The sequence below is a fragment of the Natrix helvetica genome, assembly GCF_964273705.1.
Source record: "Natrix helvetica genome assembly, chromosome: 3".
Taxonomy (NCBI): domain Eukaryota; kingdom Metazoa; phylum Chordata; class Lepidosauria; order Squamata; family Natricidae; genus Natrix; species Natrix helvetica.
The window spans coordinates 152,580,890-152,605,403 of NC_138549.1; the positions used below are offsets into that span (position 1 = coordinate 152,580,890).

At 39.6% G+C, this 24,514-nt stretch overlaps 1 protein-coding gene across 13 annotated transcripts in view; it reads right to left on the bottom strand.

Moving 5' to 3' along the window:
* Positions 1 to 24,514, bottom strand: part of ZMYND8 (zinc finger MYND-type containing 8) — a 120,360-nt gene that overhangs the window by 3,777 nt on the left and 92,069 nt on the right. For 10 of the 13 annotated variants that reach the window (XM_081948074.1, XM_081948078.1, XM_081948075.1 and 7 more), the window contains 5 exons: positions 22,223 to 22,301; positions 21,568 to 21,807; positions 21,311 to 21,468; positions 19,458 to 19,547; positions 11,343 to 12,745 (listed from right to left, as the gene is read on the bottom strand). In XM_081948074.1, coding sequence (XP_081804200.1) covers positions 12,644 to 12,745; positions 19,458 to 19,547; positions 21,311 to 21,468; positions 21,568 to 21,807; positions 22,223 to 22,301 — 669 coding nt within the window. In that variant the 3' untranslated portion in view covers positions 11,343 to 12,643. Of the gene's footprint in view, positions 1 to 11,342; positions 12,746 to 18,837; positions 18,877 to 19,457; positions 19,548 to 21,310; positions 21,469 to 21,567; positions 21,808 to 22,222; positions 22,302 to 24,514 lie in introns of those variants that run through there. The other 3 variants (XM_081948071.1, XM_081948073.1, XM_081948072.1) reach the window with 3 other exon arrangements.

Here is a 24,514-nt window from a genome sequence, read left to right on the forward strand (position 1 = left end):
TGGGGGGGGGGGGGAAACCGCTTCCAGCATTTCTAACACATATTTGCCGATGGGATGTGACCTGTTAGGAAAAAAAAATTGGGAGACCTTTCCGGGAGAATACTGACCCTGGATGATCATTATGATAGAAGATCTCTAAAGTGTCCTGCTCAGTGACTTGAATTTAGCAGGATTACTCAAAACACCTGACACAGTTGGATAAGAATCTGCATATTAGAAGAAAGCCTTCTGGGACAATGAAAATGATCTCACAGATATTTCTTCTCTACAAGAAAAGATTAGAATATTTGGAGCTGGGCAGGAGTGACTTTCAAAAACTTTAGCAACGGGTTCTCTGCCCAGTTGCTGAGTGAGCGTGGGCATGGCCTCGTCAGCCTCTGTACCTTGGTGGGGGGGCATTTTCGTTTCCTTGACTCTGGGAGGGCAAAAACTACCTCCCCCAGGCTACGGAGGCCTTCAACAGGAAGCCCGTTCCCCCCCCCCCAAGCCTCCACACAGGTCCTACACTTACCTCACATCCAAAACGGGCCGTGTGGAGATTCCAGGGAGGGGAGGGGTGGGCGGGGCCAGCCACAGGTGGGATTTGGAGGTTCTCCGAACCAGCCAAACATTAGCTACAGGTTCTCACGAACCCGGACAAACCCGTAGCAGCCCACTCCTGGTTTTGGGGGAAAAACCAATTTGTGGGAGGGGAATATGAAGGTGTATAAAGAAAGCATGCGAGATATGGAAGAAGTGGACAAGAAAATGTTTTTTCCCCATCTCAGAGTAAAACAAGGCGTTATCCAATGAAACTGATAGGAAGAAGATATGAAAATAATTCTTTGCACAGAACAGAATCTATGGAATCCATTGCCACAGAATCTGGTGATAGTCACTAACTTGGATGACTTCAAGATGGTACTGGATAAATTCATGGAGGATGGGTCTGTCAAAGGCCAGTGGAGATGGCTACTTTATCTCCTGGGTTTTGTTTGTTTTTTGCTTGGGGAGGGGGTTGGGGGTTGGAGAAGAACCATCTTCCAACTACCAGTTGTATGGGAACAATGATGGGAGACAGTTGCATCTCCATCCTCTGCTTGTGAGAACTCCATAGTCAGTGGCTGAGCATTATGAGAAAGAATATGCTGGGCTAAGATGGGCTTTGCAGTCTGCTAGGACTTTTCTTCAGATCTTATCATTTTTATAGAAGTACTCAAATTACTGGACATGGCTAGTCTAGTGAAGAGAAGGACCAGGGGAGACACAATAGCAGTGTTCCAATATTTGTCGGGCTGCCACAGAGAGGAAGAGATCAAGCTATTTCCCAAGGCATCTGAAGGCCAGACAAGGAATAATGGATGGAAACTGGTGAAGGAGAGATTCAATCTAAAAATAAGGAGAAATTTTCTGACAGTGAGAACAATTAACCCATGGAACAGAAGTTCATCACTGGATGTTTTCAAGAAGAGATTGGACTGCCATTTTTCAGAAATGGTGTAGGGTCTCCTGCTGGGAGGGGGGTTGGACTAGATGACCTACAAGGTCCTTTCCAACCCTGTTAATCTGTTAAATACTAAAATCTTTAATGATCTGAGGATAGAGTTATGCTCTGCCTTTAATTTCCTGCTTTTAAGATGCTCAGCTACAGTTCCCACCAATCCTATGCACTCTTGGCTAATCATGAGAAATGTATTCAGTTAACATATACAGAGCTTTAAGTTTCTCATTCAAATCATGAATGTTATATTATGATTAAGAAACATAAGGCCTTCTTGGGGGAAACCCATGATATTGTTTGAGATTATGTGTCGAATTACCTATCTTGCATACAGTTGGATTAAAATCAGTAAAGACATCTTTCCTGTACTACTTGCATATTAGTTAAAATAAGAGCTTGAGTTTCAGAAGGTGCTCGTAATTCATGAAGGATTGAGAGGATGGCAAGAGGTCAGCTGGACTTTCAGCTTAGACTTTTATTAGACTGACTCTTCTTTTTGCTCCTGCTTGTTGCTCGATCTTTCTATTTAGGATTAGTTTCATAGAAGACAGAAGACAGCCTTTAGGGGAGATTATTTCTTTGTTCAAGTAATAAGCTAAAAATGCTTGTTATCCAAAATAATGGGCCTTTGCAGCAAACAGAAAATCACCTGGTAGCCGAATGATTAAGGAACTTATTTTTTTATTAATTATGTCTGCCATTATATTAAAAAAGATTATATAAGAAATTAGGGGGGGGGAGAGAGAGAAAAGAGGAATTCTGTCTATTCAATGCCACTCAATATTTATTTATTTTATTGATTTTGGTTTGTCAAACATATATGAGAAAACAAGTATTAGTATGAATATGACATATAAGCATATAAGTATAAGCAGGTATAAATATATACATAAGAAATAGATGGGAACAGTAGGATAGGGACGGTAGGCACGCTGGTGCACTTATGCATGCCCCCTTACAAACCTCTTAGGAATGGGGTGAGGGCCACGGCAGACAGTTTAAGACACGGGTAGGTTCCAGTAGATCAGTAGAGCAGTTCCAGTAGATCTCAACCTTCCCAATGCCGCGACCCTTTAATACAGTTCCTCATGTTGTGGTGACCCCCAACCATAAAATTGGTGTCTCGGTTCCTAAGACCATTGGAAATACGTGTTTTCCGATGGTCTTAGGCAACCCCTGTGAAAGGGTCATTCGACCCCCAAAGGGGTCCCGACCCACAGATTGAGAACCACTGCAGTAGAGGCTACTGCCGGTTCACTCAGGGATGCATTGCGTGTGCACTTGATGTGGGCTGTGCCCGCATGCACAGTACAACTAAAATTACTCTGTGCATGTGCAGAAGCAAAAAACAAGAGAACCGGTTTGGGGGTGTGGCAGGCCTGGGTCGCTGACAGTTCCAGTGACCCAGGCTGCCAATTCGACTAATTCAGCCGAACCGGTCCGAACTGGTAGGAGCCCACCACTGGTTTAAGGTTGAAGTTTTGGGGTTTGAGGATGTAAGAACAACAAAGTCGGGTAGTACATTCCAGGCATATGAAGTCAACGTCTCAAAAAGCTTTGTGCTCTATCACAAAATACGTGTTTGTCATGCGCACAAAGGTAGCATTGAAGGGGGGGGGAAATGATATAAACATATAACAAGCTTACATCAAACATTACGGATGCCGTTGGGTGAAAGCTAGGCAGTGGAGTCAATTGCACTAACTCTTGTTGGCTTGTTGTGATTTTGTCCCTCGATAGCAATTCCAATTCTCCAGACATTCTTAAGGGATGAGGCAGCACCTAATATTGTTTTGCTTTGTTTGTTTTTAAAAGTGCAGGGATCGAATTTCTCAAACCACGATTCGTGGGGGAAATTATAAGAACTAGTCCAGGCTTGTTTGCTTGTGTTTTGTCCTGGAAGCTATCATTCAACTGGTGGCCGAAAGATGGGAATGTTGATCTCCTGGAAGGGTGTGACTATTTGTTCCTCTCCCCATTTCCTAGCAGCACAGATGCCAAGGGGACTTGCAGCCAGAAAGCTATAATTATAAAGGAATAAATTGCTCTTGACAAGATGCATCTTGCAATGCTGAAAGGCAAGCCGTTTCCAAGGGAATGGACTCTCTGCACTTTCTCCCTTCTGCTCCTCTTAAGTGCTTTGCTGCCCCAGGCACTTTTCTCCCTTGCTTCCCATAGTACTTGTTGTCCATGGGAGTGCCCGCTTCAGTTGTCCTTTGTGATAGGAAAGATGCAGGCAGATGTCTTGTGCAAGCATGGATGTGACCCTGTCTCAGTTAAGAAGGTTTAAATTAAATTTAATGTAGTAGGAAAAAATGTGACCGAGTCAATTTATAGCGGGGGGGGGGGGAAGCTGGGGAAGAGGGAGGGACTATTTTTTTAAAACTGGCTATTTAGGTTTTTTTAAGGAAAACTTTTCATCCTCACTAGAAGAAATATTAACTATGCTAGTTTCAGAGTATGTCGGCCCCTTGAATTAGTCCAGGCAAGAAACATCAACCAGGAATCCTAAATACTACCTTTATTGTAACATTACAATACTGTAACAGACTCTTGCAAATCTTCCCTTACTCTCCCCTTACTTGTACCCTCCTGAAAACTAGGGAAGGTCCCTCCTGAGATGCTTTCTCCATCCCCATCCCTCCGCTGACTCAGATTTTATTTATCAGACTATTGGGTAGACTTCAGTTCTACTTCAGGTCATTCCCATATACTCGTGATGGCGAACCTGTGGCACGCAAAGCCCTCTGTCGGCACGCGAGCCGTCGCCTCAGCTCAGCTGCACCATGCATGGGTGTGCGCCTTCCGCCAGCCGGCTGATTTTTGCATCTCTGCCGCGTATGCGCAGGGGGCAGTGCGCATGCAGGAGACGCACACACATACGTGAGATAAGGGGATTGCGGGGGGCTGTTTTTGCTCACGGGAGGCTGCAGGAGGGCCTACTAGGCCCAAAATGGGGAACGTGTGTGTGTGTGCCATGCATGCATGCATGGGGGAGTACAGGGATGTCATGCGCACATTGCATTATGGGTGCAAGCGCACATGCGCATGTGGGGGCACGCTTTCAGCACGCGATGACAAAAAGGTTCTCCATCATTGCCATATACCTTTACAGTGAAGTGACCATATGTCCTATTATAAAAAGCAGTCCGTTGTTTCAGAGATCTCTCCTTGAAATTTAACTATTTTCTTCCTTTCGCTCTTACATTTTCCTTTATAAATCAAAGTGATAAACATAAACTTTTTTTATCCTTATGAACCTCTTTCAGATTTGCTCCCTTTTCAGGTTTATCCTTTCCTTTTGTTTTTCTCTTAAGAAAACAATGGTCATTGTACACTACACACTAAAGTAGTTCAAGTGCTTCTCCGATGCCTTGAATCTCTCCCACATGCTCACAAAGCTCTTGGAGATTTTGTTCCTGTCTCTTTACCTTCTGCAACTTTAGCTCAGATATTTAGGATTTCAATGCTCAGGATTCCTAGCTAGTATTATAAAAAGGATCTGGTTACCTATCTTGTCTGTAGAGCACAAACCGAGGAAAGCTGCCTTGAGCAATATTTTAAAATGGGCAATCCACTTTGGAATAATTTGGAAGAACTAGCTGTTCATGACTCTAGTTTCAGTGGTCTTGAAAATAGTTAACTCATAGTTAAGTTAGATGCATAGAGTGAAAACAATTCAATGGATGAACTGTCACTTTGAGGTCAAGGGGTCTATTTAGACAGATGTGTTCTGGGAGAGACTAGATAACCATCTTTTGGGGATACTTTAATCTGGATTTCTTAATAGAGCAGGAGGCAAGATCTGACCAAGAAGACAATAACCAAAGTGGCACAATCGAAGCTCTGCTTGTTTCTTATGGGTCTTTTATTAATATTAACCAAAAAGAGTCATAAAATATTTCAGCTTTTACGTTCTCCATGATTCTTTATCAGGTAAGATATTAAAAATCAGGAAAAATGTAGGAAGAAGCTGAGAATTTAGATTAAATATTTCAAATACAATGTCAGTTCAAAGTTACCGTATTTTTCAGAGTATAAGACGTACCTTTTTCCCACCTAAAAGAGAGTGAAAATTTGAGTACGTCTTATACACCAAATGTAACCAGCCCCACCCTTTGGCCTCTGCCTCCCATCAATTTACCTTCTTGCAGCAAATGGAGAAAATGGGGCTTGCGGAGGTAGCAATAGGCTATGGCAGTGATGGCGAACCTATGGCATGCATGCCACAAGTGGCACGCAGAGCTATTTGTCAGGGCACGCGAGGCGCTGCCCTGTCAGCTGGCCAGCGCGCATGCGCGCGCTAGCCAGCTGATTTCACCATTTTTAAAAGCTATTTTTCGCCTTCCCCAGGCTCCAGAGGCTTTATAGGAGCCTGGGGAGGGTAAAAAGAACCTCCCCTGCCCCCCCCGGAGGCTTCAGGGACTGTCCGGAGGCTTCCCTGAAGCCTTCGGAACGCTTAAAACCACACTCCGAGCAAACCGGAAGTGACTTCCGGGTTGCTCGGAGGGTCATTTTAAGCGTTCCGAAGGCTTTAGGGACTGTCCGGAGGCTTCCCTGACGCCTTCGGAGTGCTTAAAACAACCCTCCGAGCAAACCGGAAGTGACTTCCGGTTTGCTCGGAGGGTGGTTTTAAGCGCTCCGAAGGCTTCAGGGAAGCCTCCGGACGGTCCCTGAAGCCTCCGGAGGGCCTCCGGGGGGTGTGGGGGAGGCTCTTTTCGCCCTCCCCAGGCTCCTATAAAGCCTCTGGAGCCTGGGGAGGGCAAAAAAAGCATGTAAAAATGGGGGGGCATGTTGTGCGTGCATGCGCACTGGGGGATCACGCGTTGCATTATGGGTGCGGCACGCCCGCATACGACCCTCCCCCCGCGCTCCCCCCACTTGTGGCACGCAAGCCAAAAAAGGTTCGCCATCGCTGGGCTATGGCAATACCTGCAGCCTGAAACAGCTGATCATTGGGAGACCCGTGCTTAATGAAATTGAAAGTGAAACTTGCTGTTTGCTACCATGAGGAAAATTGCTAGGAGGCAGAGGCAGGGTTTTTTTTTTTACCTGCAAGGAGGTAAGTCAATAACTATAAATGCCTATAGAATATTCAAATTATTAGACTTATTTTTTTAAAAACTGCTTTAAAATTGTTGTTCTAGACAAGTTAACAAAATTAAGAAGCTTTTTAAAATAAATGCTTGATCTGAAGAGGCCCGGTGCTATTGTATCTTCTTTTAAATAGCAGAGAATAATGTATACTTCCAGAAAGCCACAGCAATTTTAACAACATCTGTACAAGTATAGTCTGAAATGTAACACCACAAATGTTATATCTTCTGTACTGTTTACTGTTTGCTGCAAGAAGGCAAATTGCTGGGAGGCAGAGGCAGATCCCCCCCCCCCCGTTTTCCTCCTAAATGTTAGTTGCATCTTATACTTCAGAGCATCTTATACTCCAAAAAATACAATAATCTCAAAATTGTGATCTCGAAATGCTATAAAACTTCCATTATTCTAGCAAAGATATTGCCTCTTTGGATTTGTGATTTTGGACTTCTAATCTGAAAAAAATAGTCTGAACATTATTGTGTTATTACTGAAGCTCAAAGGCCATCAGTTCCCAATCTGTTTTCTGCCATAATCTTAGCTTGAGAACAAACTGCGAAGTTTCTATGTCCATATTGCTGAAACATAATTTTGAGTGGCATACAAATAGTCCTCAATTTACAAACACAACTTGGACCAGAATTTCTGTTGATAAGCAAGACGGTGGCTAAATGAGTTGCATCCAATTTTATGACTTTTTACAATAACAGATGTTAAGCGAATCAGGTCATTAAACGAATCCAGCTTTCCACATTGACTTTGCTTTTCAGAAACCAGCTAGGAAAGTTGCAGATTGCAATCTCCTGAGGATGCTGCAATTGTCATAAATACAAATACACTAATGCAAAGTGCCTGAATTTTGATCACATTAATATGACTAATCTGGTCATAAGTCACTTTTTTCAGTCCTGTTGAATTATTGCTAAATGAATGGAGGTAAGTCAAAGACCACCTTTGCTTGGAAAAGGGAATTGAAACAAGTCATAATTAGTATTAACTAGTGGTGGGAGCAATTCTTAAACTGCACAAGCCCTTCTCAGGGCTGGAGTATAAGACACACCTTTTTCCCTCAAAAAAGAGGGTGAAAATCTGGGTGCATCTTATACACTGAATACAGCATTTTTGGTCTCCCAAAACCTTTTGCAAACATGGCCATGCATAACCTTTAGGAGGCTTCCAGAGTTCTGTGGACTGGGGAGGGCAAAAATGAGTGAAAAATGGGCCCCAGGAGCACTCTACAAACCTCCTAAAGGCTATGCATGCCCTTTTTTTGACAAAAAACGGGCTCGTTTTCTTTAAAAATGGGCTGTTTTTTTTGGGGGGGTGCAGAGTGCAAAAAAAATTTTTTTTAATTTGCCTCTTCAAAATCTTGGTGCGTCTTATACTACAGTGCATCTTATACTCTGAAAAATACGGTAATTCTGAGACACAAAACACTGGATCTCTAAACGTATGCTTTCCCCCAAAATAAGACTCAACTGGAAAATAAGCCCTAGCATGATTTTTCAGGATGCTTCTAATACAAGCTCTACCCCAAAAATAAGCCCAGTTAAGATTGTCAGCCAGATAAATGCATTTAGTACTCTATTTTCCTGAAGATAAGCCCTAATGTATCTTTTGGAGCAAAAATTAATATAAGACCCGGTCTTATTTTGGGGAGTTGAGGCATGTGCAAAAGCAGCACAAAGCAGATTTACTTCATTTTAAAAAGTCATGAAAATTAGTCACGCTGGCTGAGGAATTCTGGAAGTTCGTTTCCAATCTCGTTTCCAGAGATTGAGAAACACTGATATAGAAGATCACACCTTACACATGCCCTTGCTGCTAGTTCCCCAGTCTTCCCAAAAGCGAACACATGAGGGCAGCAAATTCTAACAATTCACTCTGAGCCAAACGGGATTCTTCATTACAATATGCTTTGTTCATTTTGCACTAGGGCATAGCTGGCGGTTTTCCCCACCCACCCAAGGGGAAATTGAAATAGCCGATACAGAAAATGATTTTTTCTTCAAAAACATGATTTCCTGCTTCTGATATGGGAGACTGCAATTCTCCAAAATATAGACTATAGTATTTTATGTATCTAGCATATGGCATATTATACATGGACTAGTAATATATATGAACATTTCACCTAAATTAGTAAAACACAATAACATATAAATGTTAAAAGACTATTGTAAATTTGCTTGGTCTTTTCAAGGGACACAAGATTCATTTTTTGGAATGACAGATTAATGTGATTATCCATTTAGAAAAGTGTGTCTCAATCTTTAAGATATGCGTGTCAGCTTTGGAAGCCATATTAACACCGGAAGCTTCCATGCTGCCACATTGTGCGTGGGAAAGTAGGAGGGGGGATTTAGTAGAGGGAATGCAGCTAGACAAAATAACATTCTTCTTTTCGGTCAAGGTCATGGGCATTCCTGCACCTGGAGGAGGAGTGGTTGGAATGATGTCTCGAGTTGGAATGGATTGGGATGGGACGAGGTGATGGGAATGTTGAGTGCAGGGGATGGGTATGGACTTTTTGACTTACTGAGGAAAAGCCCGGAAATATCAGATTCAGGGTTTCCCAGATGTGCCTGCATACCTACTCTAATAAATGGGAGCTTTGAGAAAATGCCTGTCTCGGAGTTTGATTGGAGTTGGGGTTTTCAGGAATGCTGACAACGTGGACTTCAACTCCCAGAATTTCCCAGCTAGCCATGCTGATGTATCTTAAAACCACTAAGCTGGCTGGCTGGGAAATTCTGGGAATGGAAGTCCACATCTCTTGAAATTGCTAAACTTGAGAAACACTGATCTAGAAAAAAAATTAAAACTTCACTGGCAGAATCCCATCCCTTCCTTTGTAATTGCAATTGCATGGTGCCAACTCTCAAGGTGTCTGGACCTGCCCTGATGCATCCTTCAGCACCTCATGAAAAAACAAAGCCATGAAATATCCCTGCTCAAAACCCAGAAATGTAAACTTAATAAACTTCCTATCTTGTACATGGAGAAAATTTTACTGGGACATTTCCATGTGAAATCAATGGAACCAAACGATGAAACATTTAAAGAAGAAAGAATTCCACGCACCCACAGGAGATTGTAAGAGGGAACAGAAGGATAAAAGCAGAGCTGTGTCACCCTGCTGCCATGTATTGTGATGTTACACTCCGGTAGGAATGGGCAGAACCTGGGACGCAATGGAGGAAACATTGCTTTCACCTTTTCACGAAACCAACAAGATATTGTGGATGTGGATGCCCACAGGTTCAATGAAATCAGTGCAATCAGACTAGATCAGTGATGAACCTTTGGGGCTTAGGGTAGCATTTTCTTTTTAAAAAAATTAATTTGCCTCTGCTGGCATGTACCCCCGCCCCCAAACAAAAGATAAAATGATTCTTTCATATTCATTTTTTTTAAAAAAATACAGTCCAATCATGTTTGTGATCCTCAAGATCTGCCACATAGTCTTCTAACTGACAGGAACCCGGGGTCTATCCGAGGCTGTTCCAGATCACACAAGCCTTCATCCTTGAAGCAGCTTTGAAGAATGCTCTTCTGAAACATCTACATCCTCCAAAAACCAGGTGAAAGGACATGTTTTTATACAATTTTCAGAAGCTAGAGACCACGATAGAGCACAACCTTCTCACGCAACTTCTGGAAAGTCTGGTGGTAATTTGACAGCATGTCCCATTACTGTGTGGCCTTGGCAACCTCCAAATATCACGGAAGCACAGCGATATTGGTGAACTGTTGTGTCACCCAAAACATGGATTGCCATATCTGAAATGTACATCCTCGGTTAACCATCAGACCTAGCTAAACTAGTGACTGAATACCTCAATAATTTTGTCACAAACTGTGTGTTCATAACAAGGAAAGTGTTGCAGCTTCTGTTTTGTCACAGCTAAGCATCCCTTGTCTTTTGCTTTCCTAAAACAGTTCTTCCTTCTTGAAAACTAGATACTAACAATTCACCAAGAGCAAAAAACTAAAATTGTCCCATTTTTTTCCCTTGGATAACTTTTAGGTTCTTTTCCCTTCCATCTCAGGTATGCTAAACGACATGATCTAAATTTATCCCATACTGATAACATTGAGCAATTTAATTTCTACCAATGGTGCTACTGTGTTAATGGGATTATACATGAGGGGCTTTTGCCATGGGGTGTGAAGAAATAAGCAGAATCCAGGTTGCTCAGCATGAGGTTAATATAATTGACTTCTAGACCATCAAAATTGCAGTTGTGACTCTAGGAAACGTTAAAGAGTATGGGGAATTAGGAATTGCAGAGTTCACAAGTACACTTCATGGTAAAGATCTGGTAGCAAACATTTGATGAGTCCCAATATAGGATAAAACTTGTCATGTAGTTTGTGTAGTAAAAAAGCCACACAGAATATACACTGCGTGAATGGATAAATGGTGAACATGACATAGTGTAAAATCTGAGATTAAGGTAAAGCAGAATGCTATTAAAGTTTGTGTAGGTTGTTACTGTTAAGGAAACTACCTGGGCATACCCCTGTAGTAACTAAATGTGCTTCACTTTGACATTTTGACATAGATTTGGGGGAACTTCTCACTAACAATCTGAGAGTAGTTAATTCAGAAGTGAAGTTTGAAAGTTACAGGTAAGTGTGCCAGTCTTTCACAAACAAAATAGAAATCTAGTATTATGTTTGATTTAAAAAGAAGTCAGAAAAAACAGAAGCCCCATAGTTTAGTGTGTGCCACCTGTTTTAGTCATAAAGAAACACAAGAAGCAAAAAAGATATTTAGTTTAATACAAATTTTATACAAAGAAAATGTGAAAAAATACTTCCATATGCTAAAAGCAATTATGCTTCACAAATAAGGCCAGCTAGGCTATCTTTGACACAACTGCAATTCACAAATAGTCTGCTCTTGATTTGTTTTTCCTGTTCATTTTGTTTTCTTTCCTCTAATGTGCATACTAGCTGGAGACTGTACAGACTGCATTCTTTATAAACAATGGGAGAAATCAATTATGACTAAAATGTACAACAAAATGTACTGGAATGATATCATACAATTAAATTTGCTCATATACATACATCATCTTGCTTTGTTCAATGCTTTTGTTTACACAACATACAAAATGATACTACAGTATAAGTGTAACAGACAGTGTTTTCATGGATTACTTTCTCTCTCATACTGTACTGCTTCATGCTCACATAAAAATATTTTTAAAAAATCCCATAATACATGCTCTAGCCCAGCATCAATGTCTTTTGCCCATTTTTCCAAGTGACCTGGCCATTTCTTGTTCTTGTGTTCCCTTTTTCCAAAGTCCTCCAGAAAATCTTGTATGGATGTATGCATGTGTGTATAAACCCAGTAGGAAGGATATCTCCCAGATCCACTTGTGTCCAAAATATTTGATTACTGTATTGCCAACTGCTATTAAGCTTCTTGCTTCCTTTTCCTTAGTATTAACAAAACTTTATTTTTTTGTAAACATTCTCTCTCACATTAAATACGCTACACAAAATTTGCTGTTTAATGTACTTGGGACCCAAAGATTGAAAATTATTATTTTTTTAAAATCACCAGCACTAATTTCAGTTGCATACACAAGGCATTGTCTTCTTTTCCAAATATAAGCCAGGTACTTCAGCTCTTTTCTTCTTTAAACTCTAAAGAGGAAGAATGGTTTCTATGTGCAACTGTCATTCCCAGAAGATCATTCCTCTCGACGACATTTGTGGCAAGCCTGATTTAGTCTTTCCTTCACAAATTTCCAACATGTGCTAAAGTCAGTACAAATATAAAAAAGGGATGGCACTCTTAACGTCATCCACAAATTGTACATAATTTACAACAGTATAGATTTACCATCAATTTTAACTGTCCTCCGGCTTTTTAAAGCCAACACTAATGCTTTACATTAATGTAGTGTAGTTAACTGCTTTGTACACATGTACAAAGGTAAAAGTCTCAACCTTTGAGGTTACTCCAAAACCTGTAGGCATTTTTTTCACATTTCTAATGAAGAGATTATTATTATTCCAACAGTTGCCTGGTCTCCTTTGTTAGCAGTGTTAGACTCTTCGTACTTGGACAGGCATTGTTGTTTGAACGTACTGAACTCCTGTTCTCATTGCCATGGTCCCAGCTGTAGGGCTTACTACTACAGGAATGGTCTGCAGATTTAAAGCAAAAAGATACATCGTCTCAGAAATGCAGAACTGTGTCATGCAAAAAGCCCAAACAAGCTATTATCAAAGACTTCAGAGCACACCACCATTGTAAACTGGTAATGATACAAGACAGAGGTTTTTTTTTTTTTTGCTAGTATTTGGTTCCACAATATGCATGCTCAAGCCTGCAAATAAATATTTTCCAATACATTTGCACGTAATTCATTAATAATAAATGACATAACAGAGTAGGTGTTTAATGTTTTGAAGATATCAATATGCTGACCTTTAGTGAAGAACAATGAATACCCTATCCACTATTTTAAAAATACTTTAAAACTCAAGACAAAATAAAAATAGGTCTTCAAGAGATCAAAATCCATTAATGCCATTAATTCATAAGTGTGTTAGACAAATAGTTGCACTGGTTGTCAGGACTATTTTATAATTCTAGAAATTATTTACTGGAAATGCTTCAAAATAAAAAATGCCAACATGTGAGTATATAATCATAATTTCAATGGTGACTTTATCAACTATAATATTTAAATGCAACCTATATCAATACAGATTCCCATTTTGGCTCAGTAATTAATGAAAGAAATACCTAATACTATTTTCCTCAACCTGGATTTATTCCCATAATCCCTCCAAATATCATTATTTATGCCTTTCTTATTCATTAAACTTTGCATAGTCATAGAAAAAGAATTTAAAAATAATCTTGCTAGATCAAAAAATGTCACTTCGGTCAGGCAAAATACACTCATTCAAAGTATTTTTTATAAATTTTAACAGACATGTGTTTATATATCCTGTTTATGTAACTTATAATAGCATCAATTCACAATTAATGGCCTGCCATTTATCCATTTGATTAGTCATTGATAATTTCATCCTCCAAAAATTTACCAATTGTTCTTGCACATTTTTAACCAAACTAGATTTGGAATAAAATATTTAGTAGTATTTGTGAATATATATTTATGCCTACAGTATTCAAGTGTTACATACTAGTTTTTTATTCAATAGTCTGATTCAGAAAGTGTTCAGACCCCCTTCACCTTTGTCAATTTTGTTATGCTACAGCCTGATTCTAGAGTTATTGAAATTCATTTTCAAACAATGGGAGTAGAGAAATGGGAATCACCTAAGCTAAATTTCAAGTGTTGCTGCAAAGGGTCTGAATACTTATGCCAATGTGATCTTTCCGTTTTCTCTTTTTAATAAATTTATAGACATTCCGAAAACTCTGTTTTCACTTTGTCATTACGGGGTACTGAATATAGATTAATGAAGGGGGAAATGGTTAAGGTTTAAGGTTTATTTAATTTATAAACCGCCCCCTCTCCCCGTAGGGACTCGGGGCGGTGTACAGACCGTACATAATCAAAACAACAGAACATAATTTTCAACAACGGAACAACAAAATCAGAAATGATTTTCAACAACGGAAGAATCAGGCTGCAACACAACAAAATGGACAAAAGTCAAGGAGGTCTGAATACTTTCTAAATGCACTGTATATGTATGTGTGTGTGTGTGTATGTATGCACACACACACACATACACACACTACTAGAAGTATTGTTTATTCTTTGTCACCTCTCAGACAAAGATGTCTTTCAGAGAAGTGCAAAATAATTCAAAACCAAAACTTTTCTAGCTTGAAGTTTTGAAATTAAACAAGGTGTTGGATTGTTCTGACCATAATAAAATGTTTCACTTTAAGTAAAAGTGGATCGGCTTGTTTCAAAGTCGGAATCTAAAGTATTTACATATCTCTACTGTTCCCTGTTCTTGCTGCTGGTAGAACTGGATTAGAAGAATGTGTGTGTTCCAGTGGTGGGTTTCAAAAATTTTTAGAACCTCTTCTGTAGGTGTGGCCTGCTTTGTGGAAGTGGCTTGCGGCCATGTGACTGGGTGGGAGTTGCTTGCCGGCCATGTGACTGGGTGGGAGTGGCTTGCCAGCCATGTGACTGGGTGGGTGTGGCCAACTTGTAAAATGTGGTGAAACTCACTTAACAACGCTCTTGCTAAGCAACCAAAATGTTGGCTCAGAAACTCTGGCATTTGAAGCACGCAAGACTTAAAGCTGTCAAGTTACAAGACCCTTGCACCCCTAAACCTTTAGAAACAAAAACCCAGGGGTGTTGACAACTTTAAGACTTGTGGACTTCAACTCCCAGAATTCTTCCTCTCGCTCTTCATCTTGATGATGTGCGGACGGGCGGGGGGAGGGAGCTAGAACCGGTTCTAAATGGCACTGTAGATTTGTAGAACCTCTTCTATAGAAGAGGTTAGAACTGGCAGGAACCCACCCCTGGTGTGTTCCAACAAAACTCTGGAACGCCTCGAGCAATTTCAACCAAACTCGGTACACAAATGACTTACTCTCTGGAAAAAAAATACTGTGGGGATGACACACTCCTAACATCCCTCAGGGTGTGGGTGTGTTCTGTTAAGATATAGCCTGTTGTGCTTCTACTGTGCAGCGAAGTGGAGTTGCCATGGTAACGGCTTCACAGTCCTCCACAAGGGGCTCCCTCTGGTAAGCGGGGGAATCCAACATTAGAAATTGTGTTTGGTCCTGACATTTTCTCCCTATAAATAAATACCCAGGCAACGCCAGGTTATCAGCTAGTATATTATTTTTAAAAAATCTCATTCTGAAAAGTATAATAGTAGAGGAGCCCACCTGGTAAGTTTATTACCAAACTCACTATGCATTCTAGAAGCATATAACTAAAATCAACTAATACAATAAAACCATTTTTAGTATCCATGGAAAAAGAATTCATGAATTTGGGCATGCTATGGAACATAGAAATATCAACATTATGATGACATACATGAGAGTAAATGTATATATTGTACATTTGGAGCGACCAGTGAGATACATGTTGATGTCAGCCAAAGTCCCTCTACCAAATTATTTTATTTACAGTTTCGGTGCTCTTAGAAAGTACAGTTCTTGTCTATAATCCATCACACCTGCACTCCTGTTCCTTTCCTTTCCTTCCTTAAAGAAACTTCGGTGACTAAAGGGTAGCAAAGGCTGGAGGCTGTTGCACTGCTTCCCTGGTATGCTAGCAAAAACCTTCCTTATATTGACACAGTCTTCGGATTATGACAACAATGGGAACTGGAATTACTGTTGCTCAGAGATGCAGTCATAAACCATGACAGCACATGACGTGTCATTTTTTCTGCAAAGACAATTGCTGATATTGAGACCACACAGGTCATTAAACAAGACCTGCAACCTCCGACTTTCTCTATGACTTTGCTTGTGGGAAGCCAACAGGTTGACTATGGTCCATTGTGATGTCATAATTGTGAGTTGGGTCCTCAATCATGACCATATGACTGTGGAGATGCTGCAATGGCCACAACTCCAAAGACCAGTCAGAAACTACCACTTGTTCAGCACATTGTTAAGTTTGAACAGTCATTTAATGAGTGGTTATAACCTGAGGACTACCTGTATCATGATACGATTTGGTATCTGCGGCTCCAGCTTAACTTAATATCACATGCATCCACAACCTCCCAAAGATTGGGAATGACTAATATATATGATAAGGATAAATCATATTATAATATGAAGAAGTTTATCAGGGTAATCCTTTTATTTTAAAGGCATCAGCCTCAACTTATTTAAAGCTGTCCTTTGCTATGTACATTGCAACAAAAACAGATAATGAGAAAAATGGGATACACTATGACGGAAGGATACTGCAGTTTCAGCACCACAACCATATGAGCTAAACTGCAATTCACAACATAAAGGAGAAAGTCCAAAATCAGACCTGACTGTTAAATATAATTATTTTATGATTGAAAATGGTGGCCTGCTTGTCAAACAAGGCCAGCAATGCACAGCAAAACACATTGCTAAATAAATGATTTTGATTGAGTTTATATAACATGGTAGACTAAATATAGTTGGCTAGACTGAATTAGTGCATTCTGTTAGGAACTTACGACAATCAGTTCTGAAAAAGGTGAGTTATGGCCAGTTCTTGGAGTTGCAGTATCCTTGTGCTCACGTGATCACAATTTTGATGCTTTACAACCAATGTATATTTATGATGGTTGCAGCATCCTATGGTCATGTGATTGCCATTGCAACTTTCACAGCTTCTGACAAGCGAAGTCAATGGAGAAGCCATCAGGAAACTGCAAGTTACAATCACATGATATCGCACTTAATGACCATTAGTTGGCATGGCCACAGGACATTACACTTAATGACTGTGTGGCTTAGCAATCAGTTGAAATTGTGGTTGGTAAATTAGATCTACCTGTAGTACAAGCACGGACTTTAGTTGAAGAATGCTGCATATTATCATTTTCCAATCGTAGCATAAAGCAGGTCAAATTTCAAATTTCTTAGCACAGGATATTTCCAATTGTCAGTTATCACCACCCCCACCTCCATAGTTCCCGGGAGATTTTATTATCTCTCTGGATTCCTTTGTTGAGCATTAAAAGATTTTGGGAGAAGAGAAGCACCAGCTTAAAAAATTAAATGAGGTTCATGCATATTGCCAATACGGGCATGGAACAAAGACGTAACTCAATGATATGCAACCTCTAGGATGAATGTGAAATCTAATAGCATATTTGTTCTCTGACAGAGCTAAAATGTTTTTTTTTTAACTTCTCAAGGACTGGGGGCTTCCAAGTCTTAAAATGCTTGTTTTGTCCTTACCATCAATGCTCTTGAAATGCAAAACAGCCTACATCATACAACTCTGACACTTTCCCTGATACTAGATGGAGCACAAACCAAATTGTAACCCTAGCCTAATCTTAAACTAAAGGCATAACTGCCCATATCAATAAGGAAATCTCCAAATATTCTATTCTATTCTGTCTGTTTACTTTTTAATCCATTGACTGACCAAATTTCTTGGGTAAATTTAAAAAAAAAAACTATTAACAATTTAAAGTATCCAGAATATTTAAGACATTAATCAATGATAAAAATCCAATGCACAATTTTAGTGGTTAGTGGGAAGCACTGATGATCATAGTGGATGGTGGGAATCTTGCAGGAGAAAGTATTCTCTCATGTAACCTAGGATGAATCCATGTAAGCCTTTCAAATAATATGTAACACTTTGTACTATACCTAGAAAATAACTGACACCCAATTATCACAAAAAGATATGGAAAGATCCAATTTCAGAGATTGAGGGTTAATTAATTAGTATTAATTAAAATTAACATTCATTAATGTTAATGAATGTTAATTGTCCCACAACTTTAAACAACTATGCAAGAATATTTAGATATGGTCATGCAACAAAGTATCACTTCCTTTTGTATAAATTGCCACAGCGCAGACTCTCCAATGACCTCCATGCTGTGCCTTACTGGTGTTATAATGAATTGTCTGTCATTAATGTTCTGCCCATTTTACTTTCTCCTTCATTCCACAGTGCTCTTCCATGGGCTACATACCATGAGGAGGATTTTAAAAAGAGAAGATGGTATTTATACAGTTGTGTTTACCACTCTAGTAAATTCCCAATTCTAGAACTCAATGAAGCATTGTCTGAATTGCCTGCAAAATCTATTCCAGAATACTGTTATGATTCCTTGGAAAAACCAGTAGTTCCAAGAAACTGTTTGGAAAAGCAAGCTGAATTTGTCCTCTACCCTTGCACAGATGGAGCGTGACTGCAAGTCCTACCTTAACTAGGCAGTGGTGCATTCAGGACAATGGGAATTCACCCATGAATCATTCTTTCAGCCAAAATAAAAGACCAACCATGTATGTCAGCAGTCTGCTTTGCCTCTAAGATCCAATTCATAAAATGTCACAGTTGCTATGAATTCCTGAGTCATACCAGACAGTCCAGGCTGAAATTGATGTGGAAATCTCCTAGAATCTAGAATTCTATAAGCCGCCCAGATTTACTTAAGTAATTGAGAAAGTATATAAATAAATCAGTGAATTACTTAATGAGCTGGTTGTTATATACAGCCATATGTCCTCTCCATCTAACTTCCTCTAGCTTGCCTAATTACTGAAACAGGTCCTCTTGCCTCATCCAACTAGATTTGTTTATACAAGCCAGGTCAGCTCTCGTCCATGATCAAATCATGAAATGTTTCCAATTCTGTTGTTTATTTATGTGCCACAGAAAAGAAGCAAGGGTGAATTCTATGTAGAACTGAAACTATTCACTGGGAAAACTAAGTTGTCAGATTAGCTAGAAAAAGAAACTAACTGCAAATTTCTCTTTCTATCTAGTGATATATTGACTTTCAACTACTTTTTCATACCCTACCACCATCAAAATAGTAGCCTCTTGACAAAACCCTTACCACCATGTACTTACTACTGGTCCCTGATGCTTCTTAGTCAACCAATTAATTATAGCACATGACGATTCCTAAGTTTAATGCAATTTTGAAATTACACAAAACACCACAGCTGAAGAATAGCATAGCTTTCCCTAAACTGCTTCAGAAACTATAATAGCAATATAGAATTTTAAATCATTAAATAAAACTTGAATCTTTGATTGTCCTAGATGACAATGTATGCTGTAAAAGAAATGGAAATGTATAGCAAAATAAATCATTTTGCACAGCAAATTGAGTAAAGACCAGTGAATTCATATTGTGGTAACACAGGAGAAAACCCATCCTCCCTCCAAAATAAATGAGCTGTTTCAATGGCAAAAACAGTACTTACAATTGTGGGTTGAGTAGTTGGTATATAGGTAGTGGTCTGCGGTACCTGGACCAACTTTATAGGCTGGCTGCTTGTCACACCTGTTGCTATCTGCAGAGACAGCACAGGTAACCAGAGTGAAAGGTTCAGTTTTTATGTCAATGCCACCTATTTATTAACATGGTTTTAGATTTAGATCTTGCCTTTCCTAAATGGAAGGACTGCCTCTGACTGCTGGGGGAAGAGAGGAAATTATTTTTATAGATTCCTCCTCTCTGCTGTATCAAAAAACCCATCAATCTGCTATGGGAGACAAGGAAGAGTTGAGAGATCTTCCTGAAGCATGAGATATAGTGCTAGGCATTGTGATAGATGAGAATCAGCTAAAAATTATCTTCTATCCATCTTTTGGTTCTTAGTGAAACTTGCTCACAAATGTTCTCTGTTTGTGAAACCAAGCTCTGGATTTAACCCATAAAAATGTCAGTGCTTGGCTTTAAAAAAAAAACCTTAAAGTTTAATGAATTCACAGGTTACATTTTTATAAATAAAAGCAAAATTTAAAATATGAAAGTGAGCAATGCGTACAATTTGATGTTTCAAACATATATAACAATCATGTGAATGCAATTTGAGTTTCCAAAGAAAAATATTTCATGATAAGAAACTTATCACAGAGAGCACAGTACAATTACAAGTAAGGTAATTGGGTATCTATTTAGCAATTTCTTGTTAAGAAATATAACATTTTTCAATGTCTTTAATTCTAAAGATGCTTTGGGCCATCCTTTCTCTCTCTCTAGAATGCACAAGACCTATGATTCCTTTCCTTAGAATAAAGCAAGACAATTAAATTATATAGTTTTGTAAGAGATACTGACTTCTTGAGTTGTAGCTCAGTGGTGGGATTCAAATTTTTTTATTACTGGTTCTGTGGCAAGGCTTGGTGGGTGTGGTGTGGCTTGGTGGGCGTGGCAGGGGAAGGATACTGTAAAATCTCTATTCCCTCCCCACTCCAGGGGAAGGATACTGCAAAATCCCCATTCCCTCCTGATCAGCTGGGATTTGAGAGGCAGAGAATAGATGGGGGCGGGGCCAGTCAGAGATGGTGTTTACCGGTTCTCCGAACTACTCAAAATTTCCACTACCGGTTCTCCAGAACCGGTCAGAACCTCCTAAATACCATCTCTGGTGTAGCTGAGATAAAATGTCATGATAAAAGAGTTTCTTTTTTTTCCCAACAGAATGTACTATTGTGCTTTAAGAAAAACTAATAGGGACATACAAGAATGGATAGAAATCAGAAATGTACTTGTTAATAAAGTTTTATTGTAACTGCTAGTGTTGCTTTAAAAAGAAAGCCAGGACCCATATTTGACCCATACAAGATAGAGAACTACAATAGTTATCTATATACCATTAGCAATTCTAGTATCTGTAGAATCTGCAGAGGAGTAAGGATACTGAATTAGATAAAGATGTGGGTAATACGTTCAAAACTCAGCTTTCGGCACTTGACAGAATGTGTGTGTGTGTGTGTGTGTGTGTGTGTGTGTGTGTGCGTATTTCAAAATAAGAGAAGTCTGAGGGATATTTGTGATGAACCTGAGCAGTCACTACATCCCAAGTGGGTGGAAACAGGGCAAAATCACATGAGAATTCATCACATTATGCCATGATTTTTTTTAAAAAAAGGGCAGCACATACAACATTAGATGAACCCTAACAACTAACTCTGTAAAGGTGAAAATAAAGAGAAAGGTATTTCACCAGCCCTCAATAAAATAAAATAAAATAAAATCCCATTTATTGCTTTGTACAGCTTTTAAAAATAAACCTTAAAGCAAGGCTGCACCCTGGAAGGACACACTTACCGTCACATTTTCCTTGCTTTTTTCCACAACTGCCTCTTTTTCTTTTGGAGCATTGGTTGCTTCTGTAGGTGCAGGCTGTGCACTGGAACCAGGTTGGGACGCTTTGTTTAATGTTTCTGAATTAACTTCACTATCCGTCTCTTGCTGGGTTGCAGTAGCTAAATTAAAATCCAAGGTAGTTTAAAAATGGAGGTGAGATTCATTCACAAATAGATTGAAAGGTAAACAGTGTAACTGTAGAAACACTAGCCAATTACCTGATTGTGTACAAGACTTCATATGTTCTGGCCAATGAGCTTGTTGGCAAGGATAGTCACAATAGCTGGTATTCCAACAACAGTAAAAGATGGCCTCTTTTTTGCAGTTGGCACACCATTGCTTCTTTTTGGTCTCATCCACAGCTTGTTGCTTTTCTAATTCCAGTTGTTTCTTCACTTCAGCAATTAAACGATCCCTTTCTTGCTCTAAGCTTTGTCTCATTTCAGCCATTGTGAGTTCTAGGTAACAGATGAACAACATGTAACCTAACAGTATTTAAATGGCCTTATCTGTTAAGTAATAAAATGGTAAGCTATTTTAAGGGAAATAAGAGATGCTGATTTATTACAATAAAGGCAGACAAATCTACACTATGATGTGGATACTTATGTATGTAACCTTATTGTATAAGATCTTAAGAACTTCCATGTTTTTTTTTATTTTTGAAACAATCCACTATTTTTAGGTGTCATTCAAGAAATAATTACCAATCAATTTAGAAGGTTTATTAGCTATCACGATGACATACTGTACAACTGAGCTAGACTTCTATAATTGATTATATATATGGAAAACAGATCAGCACAGATGTTCCTTTACATACTGGACCATGGACCCCAAAAATATTTAACAAAAATAATGTTATTTTTATACCCAGATTATGTTTCATTTCTGAGAGCTCTTGCTGATGTAACCACTGAAGCTTTTCAATTTCAATTCTCAGACGACGAATCTAAAATATTAAAAAAGAATAACAACAGGAGTGTCAGTCAAAATAGAATGAAATCCTTCTTTCTCCTGTATCCCCACATTTCTTTCTGAGGGGGGACTCTTTAAATCAAATCTGGGTGCATAGGGAAGAGGGAGGGAGAGAGACCATGAAAGGAAATCCAATTGCACGGATGACAATCTTTATTTAGAAACGAATCACTTTCATGGAAAAATATCTTGGTGTTGTTAATAAGTTCAGAATAAATATGCTTCCTATAAATTGTGCAAAATAAGTAATGGCATCTACTCTTTCTCCCAATGGAATAGAGAGAAAGGAGGGCAAATGTGCATGAATCAAAAAGTGGAATAAAGCTCTTCCCAAAGATATATACTTGTTTCTCCTGCCTTATAGTAAATATTATCCCTCGCAACACAAAGTTGTATTTTATTGCATTCAGTACATAATCCGATATAATGATAGTGTGAATTAAGTATTTCTAAATGTTAACTGGATCTTGGATAATCTGTACAATAGATTAGGCTCTACTACCTTTTCTGGTAGTGGTACAAGAAAAATCTTTAAAACTGAGTTTGCTGTATCTGTCATGAAGTAGTGTTATTATATTGTTTCTTTTAGCATAGAAAGTCTCAGCCATATGAAGTACATTCTTTATTTTACTGTGCTCTCTCATGCACACTGCATCCGATTAATAATTTCAAGAGTTGACATAAGAGCAGAGACAGAAACAAAAGTTTTGAAATAGGGATGTACAACTTTCATTAATTTCAGACTTGGCTGTTATGTTATTCCTCTATCTTTAGGGGTCCAGCCTAAATTACTCTGAAAGGTTTACAAAATTTCAATACTTAAGGTGAAAAAAAAACAAAAGAACATATAATCTGCAATATTCCTGAAAACATATAACACCATTTTTTTTCAGGAGCAGTTATAAGCCTTCCATTCCAGGTCTTCATGACTCTCCAAAATGTTAGTAAAAAAGGACTGGCTAGAACTCTGAGGATAATTTATATTGTGGGGGAGAGGGGAACTTCCCCAAGGAGGAGTAATGGTCACAATCAGAGTAGCAATTGCTCAGCAAGGCTTTCTTTTTGGATTTCATTGAATGGATGCATTCTATATGAAGTAGGAAGTCAAAGTGCTTTAAGGTTTGCTACCAACACATTCATTTGCAGGAGGAGGCCAGTGTAGTTCCTGCAGCAGAGGTTTTATATGCACAAACTAAGTTGAACTTGTTACTAGCTAGGCCCGCGATGGCGAACCTATGGCACATGTGCCACAGGTGGCACGCAGAGCCATTTGTCAGGACACATGAGGTGTTGCCCTGTCAGCTAGCCAGTGCGCATGCGTGCACTGGCCAGCTGAGTTCACCCTTTTTTAAAGCCATTTTTCGCCCTCCCCAGGCTCCAGAGGCTTTATAGGAGCCTGGGGAGGGTGAAAAGAGCTTCCCTGAAGCCTCTGGAGTGCAAAAAAATGGCCCTATGGGCAAACCGGAAGTTCAGGAACTGACTTCCGGTTTGCTCGTAGGGTCGGTTTAAGGTCTCCAGAAGCTTCAGAGACCTTCAGGACGCTTCCGTGAAGCCTCCGGAGGACTAAAAATGACCCTACGAGCAAACCGGAAGTCACTTCCAGTTTGCTCAGACGGCTGGTTTAAGCCCTCCGGAGGCTTCAGGGAAGCCTCCTGAAGGTCCCTGAAGCCTCCGGAGGCCTCCGGGGGGCCGGGAGAGGCTGTTTTGCCCTCCCCAGGCTCCTATAAAGCCTGTGGATCCTGGGGAGGGCGAAAAAAGCATGCAAAAAATGGGGGGGAGTGCCTCTCATGCACGCATGCGCACTGGGGATGGATCGCACATTGCATTATGGGTGCAACACGCCTGCGCACAACCCCCCTGCGCTCCCCCCCTTATGGCACGCGAGCCAAAAAAGGTTCGCTATCGCTGAGCTAGGCTGTAGCATTTTGAACTGAATTTTGTGAGCGGTTAAGGACAGCTCTGTAAAATCAGATAAAATAACCAGTTATGTGCCAAGGCCTGCACTCCCAAGTGGAGGGAGCCAAGTCAAGTACTCACATGGACTATTCAATTAATATGACTGCTGATATTTAAGTATCTCCCTTTCTGTCACATTAAAATTGTATTTATACCAATTTTTGAAGAGAGTGTAGAGATTATAATCAAGACTTTTGAGAATTGTCAATGGTCCTCAAGCCATAGGTATAA